Source organism: Cygnus atratus, chromosome 21 (assembly GCF_013377495.2).
Source record: "Cygnus atratus isolate AKBS03 ecotype Queensland, Australia chromosome 21, CAtr_DNAZoo_HiC_assembly, whole genome shotgun sequence".
Lineage (NCBI taxonomy): Eukaryota > Metazoa > Chordata > Aves > Anseriformes > Anatidae > Cygnus > Cygnus atratus.
The window spans coordinates 4,449,437-4,470,798 of record NC_066382.1 but is presented as its reverse complement, the minus strand read 5'-3'; the positions used below and the strand labels follow the sequence as shown (position 1 = coordinate 4,470,798).

The window sequence follows — 21,362 nt, the reverse complement described above, 5'->3', positions numbered from 1 at the left end:
GGGGGAGGGTGTAAATCGTGTGTGCACGCAACATTGTGCGTGTGCAAATTAAATTGTTTGTGTGCAACTCGGGTGTGTGCAATGCATGCATCTCTGTGCAGCACACATGCAGCTGCATGTGCAACTTTGTGTGCAACTTGTGTGTGTGCAACTCGTGTGCAACTTGTGCATCGCTGTGCACAACTCGTGCATCTGTGTGCACAATTTGCACACGCACAACTTATCCATCTGTGCACAACACATGCAGCTGCTTGTGTGCACAACTCGTGTGTGCAATGCGTCTGTGTGCACAACTGTGTGCACAACACATGCATCTGTGTGCACAACTCGTGAGTGCAACTCGTGTGCACAACTCATGCATCTGTGTGCACAAGGCATGCAGCTGCTTGTGTGCACCTCTTGTGTGTCTGCTTGTGCGCACGACTTGTGTGCACACAACAGGAGATGCCACATGCCCAGCAGAAGTCAATGCTGGTGGCCAACGCATGGTGTGGCAGCCACCAGCCCGACGCAGCTGCCATCATGCACGCAGTGCTGGTAACTGCAGGCAGTGGCTCATTGCTGCAGTGGTTCAAGGACTAAATACAGGACATGATGCCGAAGGTAGGCCGTGAACACACATGCACAGTAAAACTACTCACAGGGGAGACTGAAAATACTTTGGGAGTCACTCCTTCCCAGGGAGGGGCTCCTTGGCAGCCTCAGCCATGCCCCTGCTCTTTCTTCATCTGGAAGTGTGTGCAATAAGGCCGGAATCCTGCAGGAAAGGGAACAGAGCACACCTCTATGCTGGGTACCAAGCACAGCCATGCAGGCTCTCCCCTACCCTTCCCCTCCCCAGGCTGTCGTGCAGGTCCCACGGCAGCAGGGAACCCCCCCAGGCAGCACCAGGGCACCCACAAGACCTCCCCCTGCACCAGCACCTCCTGGCCCGTAGGAAATCAGCTGCTCCCCCAGCAGCAGCAGCTGGGGATACAAATCGTCACCCGTGCTCGCAGACCAATCACTCTCCTCTGTCTCATTAAATTTTCAGCAGCAATTCGATACCCAAAGGCCGCTTGCTCATCTGAAAAAACGCGCCGTGCTTTGGAGCATGGATAATGCAAGATTCGGAACGTGGATCTGTGCTTTGGCCATTTCACTCCCACCCCTGGAAACAAACAGCCTTTGGCCGTGACACGGTCAGGGTTACACATTGCCCTGACCGGTCCTGCAATTTTACGAGTCCCAAAATCACCATTTTTCCTAAAGCTTCCACTGCCGGTGGCATGTGATTAAGGTATAAATTCATTTTTTTTCCATGTTATAATCCAAGAAAAGCTCATTATTCTTGCGATCTGACTCATTTTTTTCCCTGAACATTACTAGTTGGCAGCCCAGGCTAGCTGAGCATCAGTACAAAATGTGACTGCCGAAACATTCGTTCTTCGGCTCTGCTCGGATCTACCAGCACGTCTCAACGTGACCTTCTAAAGCTCAGAAACTGCCTATTTCAAATCGGAGCCCCTGACATGTGTTGAAGATATTTTTAACAGACTGTTTACTGGAATTCTGGTTTCTGTTCCGCTTTTTTTTTTTCCTTCCCCAACAGCCTTTCTCTTCATGCTCTCCAAGTTTCACATATAGGGCCGCACTGAACGCTCAACGGGACGTTTGCCTGCATGGCCTGTGAGAAATGGGACAACAAACTGTAGGGAAGGGAGAAGGGAACTGAAAGTCCAAAAAATAGTTGCAGCCTGCTAGTGTAAGGACCTGAGACCTCCAGGAAGAGCAGACGGGAAGGGTAAGCTGGTTGGGTTTCCTCTGGGTTATTGAGACGCGGTGAAAACGCTGGCCAGAAGGGCTGGTAGTACCCATGCAGCACCTACAGCTCGGCCCTAAGCAGCTCCTAAGCAGCTCGACACCTAAGCAGCTCACCAAGAACAACAATTGGTCGCTAAAACTGGCGCAGATGTAGCTGTTGGACAACACAAACTGACTTTCATTTTAAAAATTAGTATTTCCCATGCATAAATAAACACTAAAACCCAGCAGGGATATTCTCTCAGGCTGCGTTATAAAGGACACGCACTGCGAGCTGTGGCCAGTAGAAAGGCAAACGGCCAAGAGGGAAGGGTTTTCATACACGCTGCATCACAACTGCAGGTTCTAGGTACAAGTTTCTATGGGATAAGGAGTGCCCAGAACTCCCAGAAGAGGGGAGACTCCCGACAGATGGGGGTGAAAATCCCACAGCGCTTGGCTGGGCCCAGGGGCTGCTGCCCGCTATAGATTTACCAACGCCAAACCTAAAGCACAGTTTTCTATTCATCTTTCGACCGTATCACACTTACAATGACTGCTCCATACAAATACCTTCTTTTTACATCCTTTTTCTTCAGCAAAGACTCTTTCAAGCCTTTAGTCTCATCTATCAGCCTTTCATAGCTCTCCTCTCAGCATTTGTCCTTGTGTGCCTTTTCAGGTTGTTTCTTGTCTTTCCTACTCCAGGTACCCCATTCTTGCGCCTTTGCTCTCCTCAGCATTGCTTTACAAACACACATGGTTGGAAACACCAAATATACAGCTCCTAAACATCTCCCTGCCAAATCCCTTCTCTGCACCAACGTGGTGCATGAGAATTCAGCCTGTTTGTAGCCCAGATGAACTGGCTGGTCAGCTTTTAGAGGAAAAGGCAACGGAGGGAGAAAGAGGAGGAGGACAGCGACAAGCAGATAACGTGGCCGTGGCACCTTGTTTTTCACAGGATTGCCTGGCAAGAATGCTTTCAACTGCCAAGTGTGCACCTGGAGAGGAAAACACCGTGCCTGCCCTCCTGGGTCATAAGCCACATAGATATTGGCAATTTTAGTAAATAATAACATTTCACTAAATAAATAAATTCAAAATAAATAAATAAAATAAATAAATTTCACTAAATAAATAAAAGTAAATAATAACAGTTCACTGCTTCTGCAGGTGGAGTAATGATAAGCCTAGAAGTACCGTCTCTTATCCTCCACTTACTCAAAAAAAGAAAGAAAAAAAAAAAGAAAAAGCCACATTTAATTGCACCACAAAGCAAACAGGAAGCCAGAGCAGTTTTAGGAGAGTTGAAACTATTTGCTCCATGTGGTTAACACTACCAAACAGGCGGGCAACCGCGTTTTTGCATCAGCTATGCAGTTGGTCTGCAAATATGGCTGGTAACTTGCTCGTATTTAAAAGTCAAAAGAGCTTTTCTTGGCCACAAGGTCTGAAATAGGATCACAGCCACATGAGGTGTATGACAGTGATCCTCACAGGCTAGCAGAGGCGAGCAGCAGAGCTCGTCTGTACGAGCCACCGGACACATCCCTCGCTGAGAACCGCCCATGGCCAAACCAAGCAGGGCTCAAGGTTTGAGGATCACCGTTCCTTTTTGCATCTCACATGATGGGGCTCTGGGCTCTAGCACAGTGCTATAGGCTTTTAGTTTTGGGGGGGATTTCTTTAAATCACATATATTTGGGGTGCCTAGGCTCTCTTGCAAACTAGCAGTGTGCATGTTGAATGGAAGCGAGGAGAGTGGAGCCCGGAGCCACGGACGTGCGCAGCCACAGGCTTCCATGTAGTCTCATATTTTGAGCCTTCCAGTCCTCCATCTTCATCACCCAGAGCCTCCACAGCCTTGCTAATTACGATGAACTTCATAAACAGCTTAACACTGCTGTATTTTACAGATATTTATTCAAGCAGGCCACAAAGTAAGAGAGAAGAGGAAGAAGAGACCTTCCTCACTTTGCAAATCTGTGCTAGCTCTCTGAGGAAAGCATGGACTGATCTAAACCAACCACAGGTCCAAAACTTCCTAAACTTTGTTGGGGAAATTCGGATGTGAATTCACAATTTTAATCAAGCCCTATAGGATTATTCATACGGCAATCAGCTGTGATACACTCACGACAACACGCACAACCTGCTCAATTAGCCAGCAGCATTATCAGAGCAAACACTTATCCCAGGGAAACCAAGCTCTGACCTAGCACTGGGAGCGTGGCAGTGCCAACCTAATTTGACAAATTCCTGTTTGGTAGGAATATAGCACTACTAAAGACATTTACTTTTTATCATTAACGCATTCAGAATACATACTCTTTCAGTTGTGCTGCTTAAAGAGCTTTTGAATGGTATTGCACTGTCAGCTCTGCACGCCCAGGCTTTTCTTCCTCTGTCCTTAAGAGGAGAAAACCAAGACACAAAAATGAATTGCCCAAAAGTTACCTAAGGGAATGGGGGAAAAATCAGATTACATGTCTGGTATCCTCACCAAAGGACGTTTTATCAAGATAGCGTAAATTTACTTGTAAAACATATATACATATAGATATATGTACATATTCAGAGAGTAGAAGAAAAAGAAAAGTGGAGGAAATGGTGACTTAAGTAAATAATCAGGTACAGAGTAATTCAAGCATGCTGGGAGGTGACTGGGTGAGGGGTAGTGCATGCATTGGGACCACTGGCTGGTGGAAATGTGGAGGGACAGACAGTGATTGCCCAGGAAAGGGAGTGCACAGAGAATTTCCTTGAGGAAGAACAGCACCGTTAGGATACACGGACTCACTGCAGCCAGCGGTGCAAGGACTTGGGGGTGGTAGCCCCGCGTGTTGGTCTCTGGACAGAACAGAAACTAGCAAAAGGCTGCGTTGAATAAAACTGAGAGGAGAAATTCACCAGCACACCTTCTTAAAATGAGGACTAAAACCACCACCTCTCTCTTGAGGTCACTACCACATCTCAGGTTCTCCTTTCCTGCGGCTCAAGTCCCACCAAAACGCTTTGCCCCCTGCTAGGGACAAAGCAGAGGACAAATTCCGGGTGAGGACCCAGCTCCTTGCTGCTGTAGGCTGAACACCTCTGAAGGAAAATGTGGCAGTAATTTCATAGCTTGGACTTTGGGTCAGCTGACTGCACGGTGGTTTTAATAGGAAATGATTGTGTTTTTTTTCAAGAACAAGGCCACAGTTTGCTTGTTGTTATTGTCACAAAAGAGCTATTTTGGAGCAGAAAGCCATGGCAGAGCCCCGGCATGTTTTTTCTCTTTGTCTGATGGACATGCTCACAAATGAAAAATCCATAAAGTGAAATCTTCCCACAAGCTGTATTAGGAGCTGATGGTGAATTGTTAGGGGGTGGGATTCAAGGACTCAAGCAGCCTGTTTGTTCAAAGAGATTTTGAAAGAGTGTCAAAGCCTGGGACTGTCTGAATGACAGAGAGGGGGGAGAATGACGACAAAGATGCTCAGCTCACTTGCTGAAGGCCAGAATGGCATATTTAGGTGTCCTTGCCCTAATAAAAATACTGTTTGATTTGTGTGACTACGCATTTCAATGAAGGACATCGCGGACTTGAGAACAACACATTCCTCCATGACTTCCCCATAAATATTTATGGAGGAAAATCGAGCAACAAGAACTGACCTGAGTTAGCTAAAGCAAAGAGCTCAGACTCTATCTTGGTCATCAGCTGAAGCCCAGGACTTCTAAAGGAGAAAAGCCCCTGGAGGCAGTTCTCCTTAGGAGGATATTGAAATGAACCAGGAGGCTTCGTTTGACACCTCCTTAGTTGTAACTTTGAAATTCCAATGAAGAGACAACATCTGAGCATGTCGAAATATTGTGTTAAGGAAAAAGCAAATTCACTTAATTTTTGGTGGTGCAAGCAGTACAAGATCCCAGAGAACAGAGGGGAAGGTATTAGTTAAATGCTAGACAGGAGGAGATGCTACTGACCCAGTTCTGTGAGATACAGGAGGCTCGGGCTACATCGAGGATACAGTTTGGGTTACCGACTGCAAAAATAAAGCACAACAGAACACAAAAGCAAACCAACACCACTAAAACAACAACAAACAAAATGACACACTACAAAATCCCAAGACTTAACGCTTTCAAGGACAAGACCTGGCACAAGGACTCACGTTCTACTCCTCGTACTGGCACTGGTGCCGTGGCCTTTAATCAGTTGTTTCACCTGTTTCTCTGCATGCAGAATACAGATAACTTTACTTCCGCGTTTCACAGGGCATTTGGTGAAGCTTTGTTGTTTGTACAAGTCATCTGAGGTCTTTAGCTGGTGGTGCTACAGAAGTTCAAAGCATCGGCGTCAACACAAAATATTGTTTATTTCTTTAACACTTCAAAACCTAATTGCATACATACACACAGCATTTCCCCCCCCCCAAGGAATGCCTCTCAAAAACTCACTTCTGGTGAAGATGTTTTTTGATACAAGACCAAAATAAGTCCAACAGAAATCTACGGAGGCTACGTCCCTTTTCTCACAATTCAGGAGTGACAAACAACTTTCCTCTTCTTGTTCTGCAACACATTTTCTTGGGAGTATTTCTTTTTGCAGAAAGTAAGTGATCTATAAAACCACAAATTTCCATTATGAGTTATAACTGCCTGCTTAACTTAACCACGCTATTTAATCTTGAAATTACTGTTGGGGGATTCTGGATCCTTTCCTTTGCTATCAGAAGAAAAGCAGCACCCGGTCTTCCTACAAGCAGAAGTCCAATTTAATTTCACAACTGCTGGGTACTCAAAAATATAAAACTGGACTTCAGTGATAAAGCCATAGCATTAAAAACTTTCACCTTCCTAGTTTTGGGATTTTAGGGGTCTTTAATAACAGTTTCCCAGCAAGACCGGATCTTGCAGACCTCTGTGTGGGTGGCTGTCAGCACGCTGAAGGCAGATGCAGGTGCCTGCCTGCACTAAATATTTTGCACAAACTCATGACTTTGTTATGTTTGGGTGGTTTTTATTTGCTTGGTTTTATTTGATGTTTAAAGCGTGTATTCCAAATTAAGCAGCGTTCAGAAACCAAATAAATTCGCTCCGTAATAAACAGAATATACATATCATGTTACAAAACGAGATGGATGCCAGTGAGAAATGCTTTAAGAATTTTAACAGCCACCTGAAAAATCACTTAAGCGTCAGGACTAAGCAGCAAAGGGCACTGCATGAGTCATCAACGGCAACAAGGAGAAAAGGAATGTGAAGAGAGAATTTTTTCTTTTTCCTCCAAAAATGAGAGCTGGCTTTCGCTTAAAAAAAAAAAAAAGTCTTATTTTTACTGTTAGCAGATTAAAATTTCCATTTATGAACAGGGGAATTTCCACCTGAGGCAAATCGGTGAAGAGTCATTTACATAGCCAGAGGTAAAACCACAGCTTTTACCCTGGGAACAGTGTCGAAGGAAAAACAGTCTCTTTCTGGTATGAGGAAAGTGCAAAAATTTTGTCCTCTAATTTTGGTCCAAAAATAGATAATGTTTGTTTTTATTAAGTCTTTAAAAATACTTACAAAGAAGAGAAGATGTATTTCACAGAAGCAAACATTCCAGCCAGCCTAAACCCAACTGGGACTGGGAAACTGTACCGGGTAAGCACTGACTACAGTAAGCTCTTACATTATAACTACAAGGGCAAGTGTGCCTCTCAAAATAAAAAGCTTCACTGTTTATTATTACTGTTTCATCATTTAACACGTGGCAGCAGCCAGTGTTTGAGTCAGGCTGGGAGCACCAGCAGGATGCATTTCTGCAGCTAACTCTGCTGCCTTGGAGGATCCTTGCAGGTCTCCCCCTGCCCTTTTCCACGACACCGGCTGCGCTGCGAACCCACTGCCTTCGTTTCCCTCTCGGGCTGGAAGGAAGAGCAGTGCTGAGCACTGGATCAGTTAAGAGATTAGTGTTTGCGATGTGCAAATTACAACATCTGATACCGTACTGGACTGTTTTGCGTGGTACTCTCACATCTTCTACCCGGCAATGCACAGGCTGATACTACGAACTTGGGCTGCTGAAAAACAATCATGGTAATATTTTCTAAGCAACCTGGGCAGCTTGTTACAATGGAACTTTATACTCTTCTGCCTTTTTTCCCTCCTTGTGCAGTGCTGTTTTTCCCCTCCCCGTTCACAAAATTCAGGCTCAAAAAGACCAAGCAGCTCCCCAACACAGGGCTGAACCAGACCAGCCCCCATGCAATGCCAGCACATGGCCCTTCCTCACGATGGACACTGCGGTTCTCTGGAGCTTATGGGTTTTAAGAGAGCAACATTTGGGGACGCCTAACAGAAAAAAAAAAATAAAACAGAAGAGTATTTTTTCCTGGTATTTTCTTAGTATAAACATTTTTTTGCTGTCTTTATTGTTGTTTTTCTGCTATCTCTACAGAAAAAGCGAAGAGTACCGCCAACTAGCAAAGTCTTTAAAATCAGTCACCTAAAATGGGAGTCTAGGGAGCCTACTGGTGGGGAATGGCCATCACAAAAGGTCTCCACCAGCCCCAAACCAAAGCCATCTGCCCCAGCACAGAGATGAGCAGCGCGTCGCAGCCTGAAGGAAGGGTCCCCCAGGACGTGGTTAGCTTTTGCACCCCGTTCACCCTCTTCCTGAGATCCACGAGACAACAGTTAGCATCACGCTGCCGCGCTGGGTGGAAAAGCATGCACGTGACACCTGGCAAGCACAAACGAAGAGATGAACAGCATGCAAAACAGCAAAGCACGACACGCAGAAAGTGAATTTTACATAAGCATTGTGTCTAAGCTATTGACAAAAAACCCAACTCACTCCCACTCTTAGACCACATCCTTTCGGGTCATCAGGAATTTTTATCAATAGTTGCAGAGTTTGCTGTTCTCCGGGACTTAATTGAGTAAAATAATATAAAAAGGGAGATTCTTCAGCAAAAATCGTGCGTCATTGTGTTTTGCAGGCTGTGTGTTGCACATACAAGACAAAAGGTCCTCATCCCCACTGCGGCTTTTCAGAGCCCAAGCACTGCCCTTCTGGTTGCTTGTCTTCCCTCAGCACCCATGAAACAGTTAAACAGATTTTTTTTAAAAATCTACTTCCTTCAAGTTTCCTGGAAGATCATGCTGCACAGTTATCAAGGCCTAAGTCAAGGAAAATACTTGAAAATTAAGGAAAAAAAAGTCCCACCCATTTCACTAGTGTTTTAGCTGAATCTAGCACATTAAATAAATAACCCACTCCTAAACAGACAATAAAATTGTCCATATTGGTCAGCAACACTGAATATTAATTCAACTATTAAATCAATTGAATGATGGCAGTTTCCGCATGCAGAAATTAATTCCTTACGAAGAAAGGCTTGCAGTCTATCTTCATATTTGTACTCTGTATAGCTGTGAGTAATGGGGCTTTGACTATGCAATTTCTCCATTTTAACAGAAGAACAGCAACGTACCACAAATTATCCCTATTATTACCCTAATATTAAATGATATTAAATTTTATTATTACCCCAATGATATTAAATTACCCCAACATTATTATTACCTATAAACCTTTTTATATCCAACTACTCGGCTATTCGGTTGGAAAATTATAAAGATCTTAGCCTGAATTTGATGCAATTTTATTTCCACCTGCTCCCTGATAGCCAGCTTCTGCATTAGCATGACAAGCACAGAGCAGCTCACACCCCTGCCACCTATCCCTTTTGAACAGGAAAAATTTCAAGATAAAATGTTCGTCTTATCGAGGCTGCCTGAAAGTTCCCTTTCTAACTCATCTCTGCTGTAAGCCTGTTCTGCGCCACCTCAAAGACCTGAAATCCAGCTTTCCCCTGGCTCCAGGGGCAGCAAATCATCAGAGAGAAGCAACAAAACAGCACCTGCAGCCTGTGATGCTGGCGGGAGCTCAGCAAGATAATATTGCTTTGAGTTTCCTATTTTATTTCCTCATTACCTGCAACAGGAAAAAACTCAACCTTTCATTTCCTTCCTCCTGCCTACTTGCTGTGTAATGTTTTGAGCAACTGAGATAAATTAGCTAGAGTCAGGAGCCAGATTTTCAATTTACTCTTTTTTTCCGAAGGCTCTGGTTAGAAAGACACAGGACAACATCTCCTGGGTAAAACAAGAAGGTGGCAGGGGTAAGAGGAGGATGGTAACAGGCACACACAGTTAGCAGAGCTCCCAAGCAGCAAGAGATGTGATGCTTGGCTGCCTACAGGAAAAAAATAGAGGCACCGTGTTGCCAAAAGGGAGACAGGTTGTGCCACTGAGATCATCCACAACCGTGGCAAGGTGAGCCTTTCAGAATCAAGCTTGGAAATTGAATGGAAAAAAGTGATTTCATTCATGCAGCCTCCTTCCATCAGCACCAGCTTTGTGGGTACGAACATACCACGTGCAGCATGGTAATATCACCAGAGCACGATGCCACGCCACACTGCTTTGCGTGACTTTGAGAATGAAATGATCCCACTGAATGAATGTTCCCACTGAAGATGCTAGGCAATGTGGAAACCACATGAAAACGCAGACCAGACACCATTTCCAGTACCAGATTAGGGGATGTAGCTTCTTTGCCATGCCCTGAGCCTAAAACTCTACTTCTAGAAAGAAAAGCTTTGAAAGAATTAGCAGCAAGGAACAAGGCACCACAAAAGGGAACTATTACATCTCCTTCGGTGTCAGCAGAGCACAGTTTCTCCTCGCAGGAGCACCAGGAGCGCCCATGCCTCTGGTATGGTTCTCTACTTGCCAGATGTGAGGCTCACCAAGCAGATGCCCAGTGGGTCAGCAAACCTCAGCACGACGCCCCGAGGAACCCCTGGTGGTGGCATTTCCTGGCAGCCGCTGCGGTGAGCGCCCACCACCCACCTGCTTGTCTGGCAGGTTCCTTTGGGATGCCCTGGGGAGACAAGATGCTTGCTCAACCCCCTGAAGCAAAGCTTGCAAAGAAAATGGGCCTTGAAAGACGTTTCCTCCCCAGCCCCAAAAGCCCCCAACAAAAATACACCTAGCTACTGCACACGTGATCCCTTTTGTGGCAAAAGCAAAAGAAATTCACAAGCCCTTCGACACTAAAAATACATCCTTCCTCCTCCTCAGACTTCTCCTTTCACAGAAACATTTCTCTTTCTGTGCCATTTCCCAGCCTGCTGCCCTCGTCTCACACCAGCTCCCACCCCAGAGCCAGACGAACGCCCTTCCACAACACACAGCTCCCGATGAAGCCATATGGGCTTTTAATAACGCGCCATTACAGCCCCAGCCACAGCACCCACTTACAGGCCGTGCAGTGCTAGCAGGTCGTGCCCCGACTACTCCTCCACGTGCATTATTCATTCACCATTTCTCTCTTCCTCCGATCTGTTATCGATTGCTGCCACTTATTCCCGTGCACTCTGCCAGTGAATTCCCCGTGTCGGGAGGTGGGGGGAATGGAGGCTGCTTTCTGCTTGCAAAACACCAGTCTGCTTCTCCCTGTGTCTACCTAAATAGCCGTGTGACAAACTTCAGATCAGCAAATGGCAAAATAAATAAATAAATAAATAAATAAATAAGGCAAACAACCCCTCAAAATCCACACCTGATCTTGTTTTTCTACTGCTGAATCAGAGCCACAGAGACTTGCAACACACGTTGCAAGAGGAGGGATGCACAAGTACCTGCATCTGGTTGCATTTCCCAGTATGGCTGAGCTCTTGTCCCCCCCAGGCTCCTGTCTTCACCCAACCTTTGTCTTCCTTCCTCTCTCAAAACAGACACCACGAGCACGTTCGGTAGTGATGGGATACACAGCGCAATCCAGAGCATCACTGCATTTCTCCCTACTCCTCTTGCTTGAACCTCTTTTGTGAGGTCCTGCTAGAAAGGAAGGCAGCTCCAAGTCTACTCCGTTCACAGGTGACAACAAATAATGGCATTCGAAATCCTGCTATGCTGCAAGGAAATAAAGATGAGAACACCTGAAAAACTTGCACAGAAAAGAGCGCTCACAGGGCAAAGTCTTCCCCTTCAGGAACTCTAGAGAGAGCAAATGGCCACCCATGGGACAATCAAACCTTGACGAATTTTTTCTTCACCTTCTTGATGGTCAGCATCTCCAGCTTGTCAATAGATGGTCGTGCCTGCTGCCTTGGCTCTGCTTTGCAGCCCTTGTAGCTACAAGCTCGTGTGGGCAAGCATGTCCTGGCAGTTCTGCCCACCCGTGAATTAGCAGAGTGAGCAGAGCCCCCTGAACAATGCTTAAACCATCTGGCTTCAGGGGAAAGTGGTCTTCCTGCATGCTGACAGCATCAGGAGAGACGCTGGGTATGAACTGTCCAGTGGTACTCCCTATTTACTCCCTAGGGATCTGTCTTATGTCAGAAAAATAAAGCTGTTCACATCGATTCTCTTATGTCACAGAAAAAAAAAATAGAGGAAGAGAACATGAAGAAAAAAAAAGGCAAAAAAAAAAAAAAAGCACAGCAGAACTGATTCTGAACATGATGTTTTTCTCTGCTGTGAATGAGGAGTCAGCAGCCCTGATTGCATGTGTGCAAATTCCCCCAAAGTTTCCCTGAAACTTTCCATTACAGTGAGGCAGCAGAGCTCTAGTAAAGATGGCCATCAATTTTATGCTGATACTTGTTTATTTACTTCAGTGAAGATACATCTGTTAGATCTTATCGCCGGTGACTGAGTCACCCACTGCTACATACGTGCAGTTGATTCTCCCTAAGGAAGGGAGCAGATCAGCAGTTCTCCACACTACAAGTGCTCAGAAGTCATCTGGCTGCAACGGATCTTCACCCTACAGTGCTTTTCCACCCGTTCTAGCTGTTGCCATAAGTGAAGAACAATGTTCTGGTGGGAGAAGTGGGAATTGCCCGCTGATGGGCTGTTTCCTTTAAAGCACAACACAGCTGCAGCTTTTACGTTACCTGCAAGCTTACAAAAAATCTGCTCAGGTTATGTAGGAACAGATCTCTGCAGGAGATTGTATAGAGCCCAGTGAGAGACCAGACAGATGCAGCTCTCCAGGAGGAGGAGAGAACTTCTGCTAAATCCTAGACAGATGTACCTGGGAGATGTGGTGAGACACAAATCCAGGAAGATAATGACTCCAGGAATTTATCTGAAAGGCATGAATGGGCATCACCACGAAAGCTCCAGTGACAAAGTCACATTCAGCACAGTCTGCACTCAGCCTCTAGACTCCCTGCTAAATCTGATTAACTGCAGCCTTGTATCGCAGTAGACACCTCGGCCCACAAAGCACAGACCACAGCATTACAGTGCAAGAATCATTCATACGGCTGCTGGCGCCTCTGGAGGGAACTGTAAAAGAGGAGAAGAAAATTAAATCTTAATGGAAGCCTGTTCCTGTCATTTGGGAACCAGCACTACCAGCAGGCTGGCCAGCTCCTTTACAGTCCAGATCAGATGCAGAAAAGCAGGCAACCCTTCTCTTGCTTAGCAAACATTTGCACAAGCTGCTTCTGCCTCTCCTTGTATCATTGGTCAGAGCGGGTACCACCAGGAACAGTAGTTGAGATCGAGCCATGGCAATGGCATTTATCTGCAGGAGTCTGATGGGAGCCAAGGGTGGGCGATTTAAAGGTGATGTCCCTTCCATCCTTGCCCTGCTCTAATCTGCATGCAAAGCTCATAGGTTAATTTTCCACCTCTCTCCCCAGCAGCTGATTAAAGGGGCATCTTATCCAATTCCCCTTCCTTTTCTAGCTCCAATTGAGTCCTATCTGTCCACGCTTTGGCAGCTGTTTTTCTCCTCCATTCCCGCCCATTTGCCTGCTGTTGTCTTGCTAATTATTTTTACAAGGCTCAGTAATTGATGCAATTTTCCTCATTTTTCATCTCCTTCCTCCAGCACTGTCTGGCAAACGAGGAACTCCACAAGCAGCTGTGCTCAGTTGGCTGCCCATCCGCCTCCTGCAGAGGGAAGCCGTCGCCAGAACAAGCCTTTGAGACTCAGTCCTCTATTTACTTTCCTCTGGACTCTGTAGCCATCACCCACAGGAGCTGCATTCAAAGTCACTTAGCATCATGTGAGCAAACCGAGGGTCTGATGTCACGAGTAAAAGCAGTGGCTCTGAAAAACCCATACGTATGCGCTGTGCCTTGAGCCAGTTATCTGCAGCCATCTAGCTCCGTACCTCACCATTTTTTAGCTTCTAAAGAATTTATCTTTTGACTCACTGCCAGACGAAGCAGCAACACTGATTTCACAAGAAAAATAGCCTCTCGTTCTACACCAATCGCACTGACTTAAGCGCAGGACTGCTTGTACCTTTCTCTAGGGCGCGTGGCATCGAGCGAGAACGCAGATCAGATACCAAAGTGAACGCGGTATTCCTAGTACCATATGGTACAGCAACTCCCTCAGCCCTACAGGTTATTCATTTACTGAAGATGAATTATGGATTTCACCAGAGTGAGTAGAGACTTACAGATGTTAAATCTGTGGGAAACAAACAAAAAATGTTTTCAAACAACGTTGGTAAGGAGCCCTGTTCAGGAAAGGACTCTGCTAACGGCTGACTCGAGCAGGACACCTCATGGTGCAGTTCCTTCATCCAAGAGATGTCCTAGAAATACCTTTTTTTTTCATGTTTTGCCTTCTTTGATGGTCCAACATACCATTTCCCCTTCTGGTAGGAGAGTAACAGTAGAGAGAGAAATTACACCGACAGCAGAGCTCCTAATGCAACTTCTTGGTATGCTGTGAATACCAATCTGAAAACCACAAGTCTCACAACTTTCAGGTTTTTGCGAACTGTTAGGAATTGCTGCCTGGCTCGCAGTTTGGGAATCCCTTCTCTGAGCAGTTTGCCATTGCCCAGCCTTTGTACAAGCTGCTAAATGCCCTTGGTCGTGGTAAGGTAAGGCAACCTGTAAATGTTCAAACAAGACGCTTGCTCATTTTGCATACTGGGCTGCATTTTTTTTCTAACATAAAAACCCAAATGCTGCAGGATTCAGCACTGGTGGTTCATCTTTCAGCATTATTCTGACACTGACCACCTCTGACTATCCCAGGATGCCAAAGTATAGGGCAAATTCTAGTTCTGTCCATCCAAGAGCAACTCGGGAAGACAACTGCCAAAGAGGAAAGTGCCCGGACGGTTCTGCTGCAGTCGCACCGAGCTGAGCAGTGAATTTCTGCAGAGCACGTGTGTACCACAGCATCACCTCCCTCAGAGAGCTGCTTCTCTGGTACACAGCAGCAGGATCTCACCCAGAGAAACACGTAAGCACGTGGTGCCTATTCCAGAGCCAGCTCCAGATCTCTTGCAAGCATCACCGGAGGCTTCTTCCAGCCTTCTAACCTCCACCCCGTCCTCCCTTGCAGCTTGTTGTTTCAAAGAGCAGTGGTGTGAAAAAACAGGAAGCCATGCAGAGGAGAGAGAGAATACAGATTGAGGCACGAAACTGCAGCAGCAACAGCTCCCCCCACACACACACACCCCACCCCCTCTTCCCTTCCCACCCCCTTACCACAGGCCATGCTTTGGGTGAGAAACGCCGTGCTTGCTCTTGACGGGAAACCGGTTACGGAGCCGCATGGCCGGAGAGCCACTGCGGGAGGGGAAATCCAGCAGCGTGGAGGGAAGTGCTTCTCTGCTCGGCAGGTCTCGAGGGAAGGAGGTGGGAGTGTAGCTGGTGTCAAGAGAGCCAGACAAAGCCATAGGCTGTGGGGTATCGGGGGCTGCTCGTACATCTGCTGCGCTGTCGGCACAAGTCCTAGCACCTGCTGTCCACTCCTGTGTGGCAGGAAAGGCAGGACGGAGCACGAACAGCTCCCACTTCTGCACTTTCCTCTTTGGGAGGCCATGCTGTGGGGAGGCTGGAGCAGAAAACAGATTGCAGGGGGTGCAGGACACCCAGAGCATCAGAGCCGTGGGAGCTGTACTTACCTCCCTCCAGACAAAGCATGATCCCATACATCTCCCTCCCAGAGCTCCCTTGTTGCCCTCATTCCCCCGGGAACTGGGATTGATCCTTTCTTCCCCTTCCCTCCTCCAACAAATTTCACCACAACTCTTGGAGGCCAAAGAGGGATTTTTGAAGAAGGGGAGATCTGAGACTCAGCTGCTGCCCATTTGTCCATTTTAGAGCTTCTGCAGTAGGCCACTAACAGATAATGGGCTGCTTTTGAAAGCATCGCTCTCTTTGTAGCTTGGATGGGGCTTTCTTGGTCCCTGGCTGGCTTTGGGAGGTAATGCAAAACCATTCTTGCTCTGAAAGTCCCAGGGCCACAGAGTAAAAGGAACAGGTCAAAACTGACACAACCCCACAGGCAGCTCTGCATCCATTTTAAGCTGTAAACTTCAAGGAAAAATACGCAATCCTCTTATTCCCAAGGTTTCAGACTGACAGCTTCACATATCTCCTGTGGACCACTCTACGATCTATTGACTTCATCTATGACCTGCTGTACCCAAACAGCTCTCAGCGTCATTTTCATGCCCATAAAACCTGACTGTTTAAGGAACAGCCTGCCCAAGTCACAGCTCCCTATTGAAGAGGTCACCTTGCCCGTGGCTCTCAGCACTCACAGCTCTCCCAACCCACCCTCTGTTGGCAGCTTCTGACAAAAGGTTCCTATTTTGCAGAAGCCTAAATTGCTCTCGCCCTTATCTTTTCATTCTTTTACACAAGGCTGAAAGATTAAAAGGGTGGAGATGAGGAAGCAACAGTTAGGGGCAAAAACACTGCAGCAAGAAAGAGAAAGGCCAAGCAACCCCCCTGATAAACGAGGGGACACTGCGACTTCCATTTCGCACAAGGTATTTCCAATGTTATCTCTACACACAACCACTTCTATTTTTCGTCAACCAATTAACAGGATAAAACAAAAGGAAAAGAATCAATGTCACAAGAATCCTGGTGATGCAACAAAGAAAAGAAAGAAAAAAAAAAAAACGTTCAAAAGCCAGCTTTGGCCAGTGTTTCTGTAATTACTTTGGATTTTGACAATTAAAAGTCTTACATCTGTACTTATTCAACACCGTGCATGAGTGAATTCTCCTTCTTTTCCACTGTTAATGACACACAAAACCATTACTTTAGTTGCTAAACCCAAGGAGGGAAATAAGCCAAGACAGATGTGAGACAACACAATGGAAAAGAATTCAACAGCCTGATGTCTACTGGTGGGAAAGGGGAACGTACTATTTTCTTAGCCATTTTCAAAGACTCTGTATTGCTTGCAAAGGGATACGCTGTGCTGGGGCTTATTTATAAAACCTATAAGAATGTTGACCAAAGAAGAAACTTGAAGAAAAATAAGCAGAGGTCAAGTTTTCTAAACTCAGTCACAAACCCAAGAGAAAGAGGATCACCAGTAAGAGCCTCTGCTGCTGGAGGGATGCAAAACACAGGAGAGGCCCCAGTACTTCTGAGCTGCTAGAAAAGCCATGCAAACCCTGAGCAATCTCCCTGGTCTAAATGCAGCCAGCACTGCAGTTTTCTGTTCCAGCCACAGCACAAGTGTGTGAGTGTCTGAGCAAGACTGAGGGGGATTCCCAGCACCTCTCTTTGCCGGCTGCAAGTCTTCCCAGGCTCTAAAGCTTTTTGGTTTGAACTTGTAAATAACCGATGAGAAGAAGTGATCCTATAAAAAGTGATTCAGAAAAAGGACTTCATCTAAAAGCTCCAAAACATTCCTTGGAAGAGACCATCTCTGCTGACAATTGAAGGAACCTCTGGAGAAGGGAGCCAGCTAGAAAAGGTGATTCACTCTCTGTGGCAATCACACCATGAAATCCCTGCAAGAGACCTGCCTGACTCTGTGCCTGTGGGACGGTGGCTTTTATCTGTGCTCACCTGTGCTCTGCTGCTGGGAGGGTGCAAGCAGGAGAAAGCACTACAGTTGCAAAGGGCAGCTGAACTCTCATTTCCATCTTCCTTTGACATTGCTCCTACACATCCTCATTGCTTCATTTTCTAGAAGGGATGGAGATGCAATCCGTCACCAAAGACCAATTTCAGCCCTGCTAAAACGATCCCCCTAGACCTGGTATGCTGGAGCAAATGCACCATCTAGTGGCGCACACAAATGGAAAAGCTGTGGAACCAATGAAGTGCTGGCAAATACATCACTTACCGACTGAACAGGCTGCTAAAGGTAACAAAGGACCAACACGACACATGCACCCACTGGGAAGAGAACACAAAGCTCTTCACTCTTCTGTACGTCCTCAAAAGCTTGAGATACCTGTGTATTTGTAAGTGAGATGACAATCAAGAGCTGAACCAATGTAAAATTCCTGCATCTGTAACTGCCACATATAACTTGATAACATTATATTTCTTGATGCACAGAACTCCTGCGGCCATTTATTCAAGATGTTAATCTTAAAATAGGGTTTAACTGGAAACTTCAGACCACTTTCTTATGCTCTACCTGATATATTGCATTTTGTTTCACAGCCTCTCCTGCCTACAGTGACACTCAGCATTTCATGCTTCACATACAGCTTTTTATCCATTGCTCAAAGACACTGGTACACTGGTGAATTTAGTTGTGAGGAAGCCTTAAGAAATCGAAGACTGAAGTCTGCTCATAGCAGCCCCTGTGGAACCGGAGCCTCACCAAGACAACAATACAGTATCTGCACCCTCACGAAATGGAAAGGATAATTTAATTAACATTATTTCTCTGTAGAAGTTTCAGGTGAAACTAGAACATACAGGTAGCCACACATACATGTATGATTCATATATCCACTAACCATAGGGGACGTAAAACTTCTCTAAACATATATAACATATATATGAATATATATATTTAAAACAAAAACCCTAGAAGTCTTTGTTTTACATACATACAGACTTACCACCAGCTTCAAGATGCAACAACTCTTAGATACCTGCGTTCCACTTTGGGCACTATATCGATTTTATAGCCAAATATAGCCTGCATCTGGTTAAATGTGGAAGATTAATAGGAGCTACAAGAAAAACGAGACTAAAAGAAAACAAAAAATTATCTGGAAAATAATTAAACTGCAATATCTTTAATATGTTGGATTTCTGTAAGAACAACCTCACTGCCGTTGCCCCAGATGAATTTAACAGTATTTCCAGCATTTTATTGACATTGTATTGTTAGAATTTAAAGACAATGTTAGAAACTCTTCTTAAATACAGGAAAATATAAAATACAAACTACAAAACTGGGTTTAAGTTGCATTTTTTTTAAGGATGAGCAAAAACCTGTCAAATTACTTCAAGTACTTTCTGAAGCCATGAACGCTTACAAGGTAGTGCTTATTAAACAAGTCGTAAAATACAACATATAACAAAATGCTGCTCTGCAGCACTCATAACAGTATTTGAACTCTTCATTAACAAACTTAAATATACAAATCTTATTAGAAGCATGCTTTGCCCCTGATGGTTATCTTGAGGTGATAATACAGGAAGTATTCCTCTGAAATTAAGAGGAAAATACCCTTATAATCAGTGCATTATTTATAAGAAACGCGTCAAGAATAAATGTAAACATCTGTAACAAGAAACAGTATAAAATAACTCTTGACTGTATGTAAAACCCCATATAGCTCTGCTTTAAATACATAACAGTAAGATTCCCAGTATTAAAGTTTCACATAAATGAAAAATACACCTCATTCCCAGTATTAAAGTCGTTTTTTTTCCACAAAGAAGAAAAATACATTATATATATAAACAAATATGAAAGAAAAGCTCAAAAATGAGTTTAAGGACACTTGAATAAATGCTTTTTCTGCATGTAACCAAGCTTCACTCCTACAAGAACTGGTACTTCATGGCTCTTCGTGTATTTCCAGACTGAGGAAAATAACACAACATACAAATTAGTTCGCGCAAGCCCCGCAGCACCCCTTCAGGCTTGCAGGTTCAAACAACAAAATCACAAATAAATCTTTAAAAATAATAAACCAAACTGACAAATCACAACAAAATCATAGATAAATAATAAAAAAAATAATAATAATCCAAACTGACGAGTCGCTTCAGGTAACGCAATACCCTTCTCCCAACAGAGCACTGACACAAGGCACCTACATGTCAACAACCCCCCGAGCACACAGCCCCAGCACAGCCCCTTCCAGCCCCATTCCCCCCTCACTCAGCCGAGGCCCTTTTTTTTATTAAAATCCCCTTTATCTCCAACTTTCGGGGCTCGGAGGGGCGCTCAGGGCAGCGGCGGGTCCGTACGGGCGGCCACAAAGCAGCAAGGGCCCAGCTCCGGGAGGGGCCCGGGCGGCGGCGGCGGCCCCGGGCACCAGCGGGGGCCCCAGGCGGGCACAGGCGGCGTCGGCCCCGGGCCCCACGGCGGGGCCCAGGCGGGCAGAGGCGAGCAGGGACACCCGGGGAGCGGCGCCGGAGGCCTCGGGGCGGCGGCGGTGGTGCTCGGAGGCGGCTGGGGCCGGCGGCGGCGGCGGCGGTAGTCGCCCCCCGGGAACATGTCGTGGAAGGCCGGGTCCAGGGCCCACTCGCCGCCCCGGCGGGGAGCGGCGGGGCCGTGCCGGGGAGGCAGGCGGAGGAAGCAGGGGTTGAGGCTGAGGTTGTGACGGACGCTGTTCTGCCAGCCCTTGGGGCCGCAGCGGTAGTAGGGGAAGCGGCTCGCGATGTAGGCGTAGATGCCCCTCAGGGGTAGCCGCTGCTCCGGGCTGGCCCGGATGGCCATGGCGATGAGAGCCACGTAGGAATAAGGGGGTTTCTGCAGCTCCTCCGCCGGCCCCGGGCTGCCCGGGGACGGACGCGGCTCCCCCGGCTGCGCTTCGCCCATGGTGCCCGCTGTGGTGGCGGCCCCGCGGTGCCCCTCTAAAAGCCGGTGTTCCTCCTTTCCCCGCCCCAAAAACGGCTGGTTTGGGGTCGCGGGAGGGTCAGGACGGCGCTTGGGTTCGCAAACCCAAACACGGGGGAGTGGGGGAAAGGGGGCAGGGAGGGGGCAGCCCCGCCGCCGTGACCCCGGGCACCTGGGGAGGGGAAGGAGCCGCAGGAAAATGGAGGGAATCACAGAATCCTAGAATCATTAAAGTTTGAAAAGAGCTTCAAGACCATCTGGTCCAACCATGCAACCAACTGCTCCTTCTGAGAAGAAATGTCTCCTCATTTCCAACCCGAGCCTCCCCTGGCACAACTTGAGGCCATTCCCTCTAGTCCTATCACTAGTTACCTGTGAGAAGAGGCCGACCCCCAGCTCCCCACCCCTTCCTTTCAGGCAGTTGCAGGGAGCAATGAGGTCTGCCCGGAGCCTCCTCTTCTCCAGACCAAACGCCCCCAGTGCCCTCAGAGGCTCCTCACAATACATTGCCAGGTCTTAAAACAAATTAGCAGCACATTTTAACGAAATAAAACACAAATCATTGAAGTGTAAATGGAGGAAAACTACAACTTTCAAGCCTACGCTTAGAAAGTCTGTCTAAAAGCTTTTCACTCATCTCTTCCACACCATCAATTTACATTGCAAAATGAAAACAAATTTAAAATTATAAAACAAACCAAAAAGCAAAACCTTGGAAAGACTCTCAGCCCCCATCTCACAGAGGGGGGAAAAAAAACAC

General features: G+C 46.4%; 1 protein-coding gene across 1 annotated transcript; it reads right to left on the bottom strand.

Annotated features, from left to right (window-relative positions):
* Nucleotides 1-19,987: 19,987 nt before the first annotated feature.
* Nucleotides 19,988-20,584, bottom strand: LOC118253233 (forkhead box protein E3-like). Its single transcript, XM_035557383.1, has one exon. It carries the CDS (start codon nucleotides 20,582-20,584, stop codon nucleotides 19,988-19,990), a length of 597 nt encoding a protein of 198 aa, XP_035413276.1.
* Between the last annotated feature and the right edge of the window lie 778 nt (nucleotides 20,585-21,362).

Bases quoted from the DNA above. Each gene is read 5' to 3' on its own strand.
- LOC118253233 (XM_035557383.1), bottom strand. From the start codon at position 20,584: ATGGGCGAAGCGCAGCCGGGGGAGCCGCGTCCGTCCCCGGGCAGCCCG.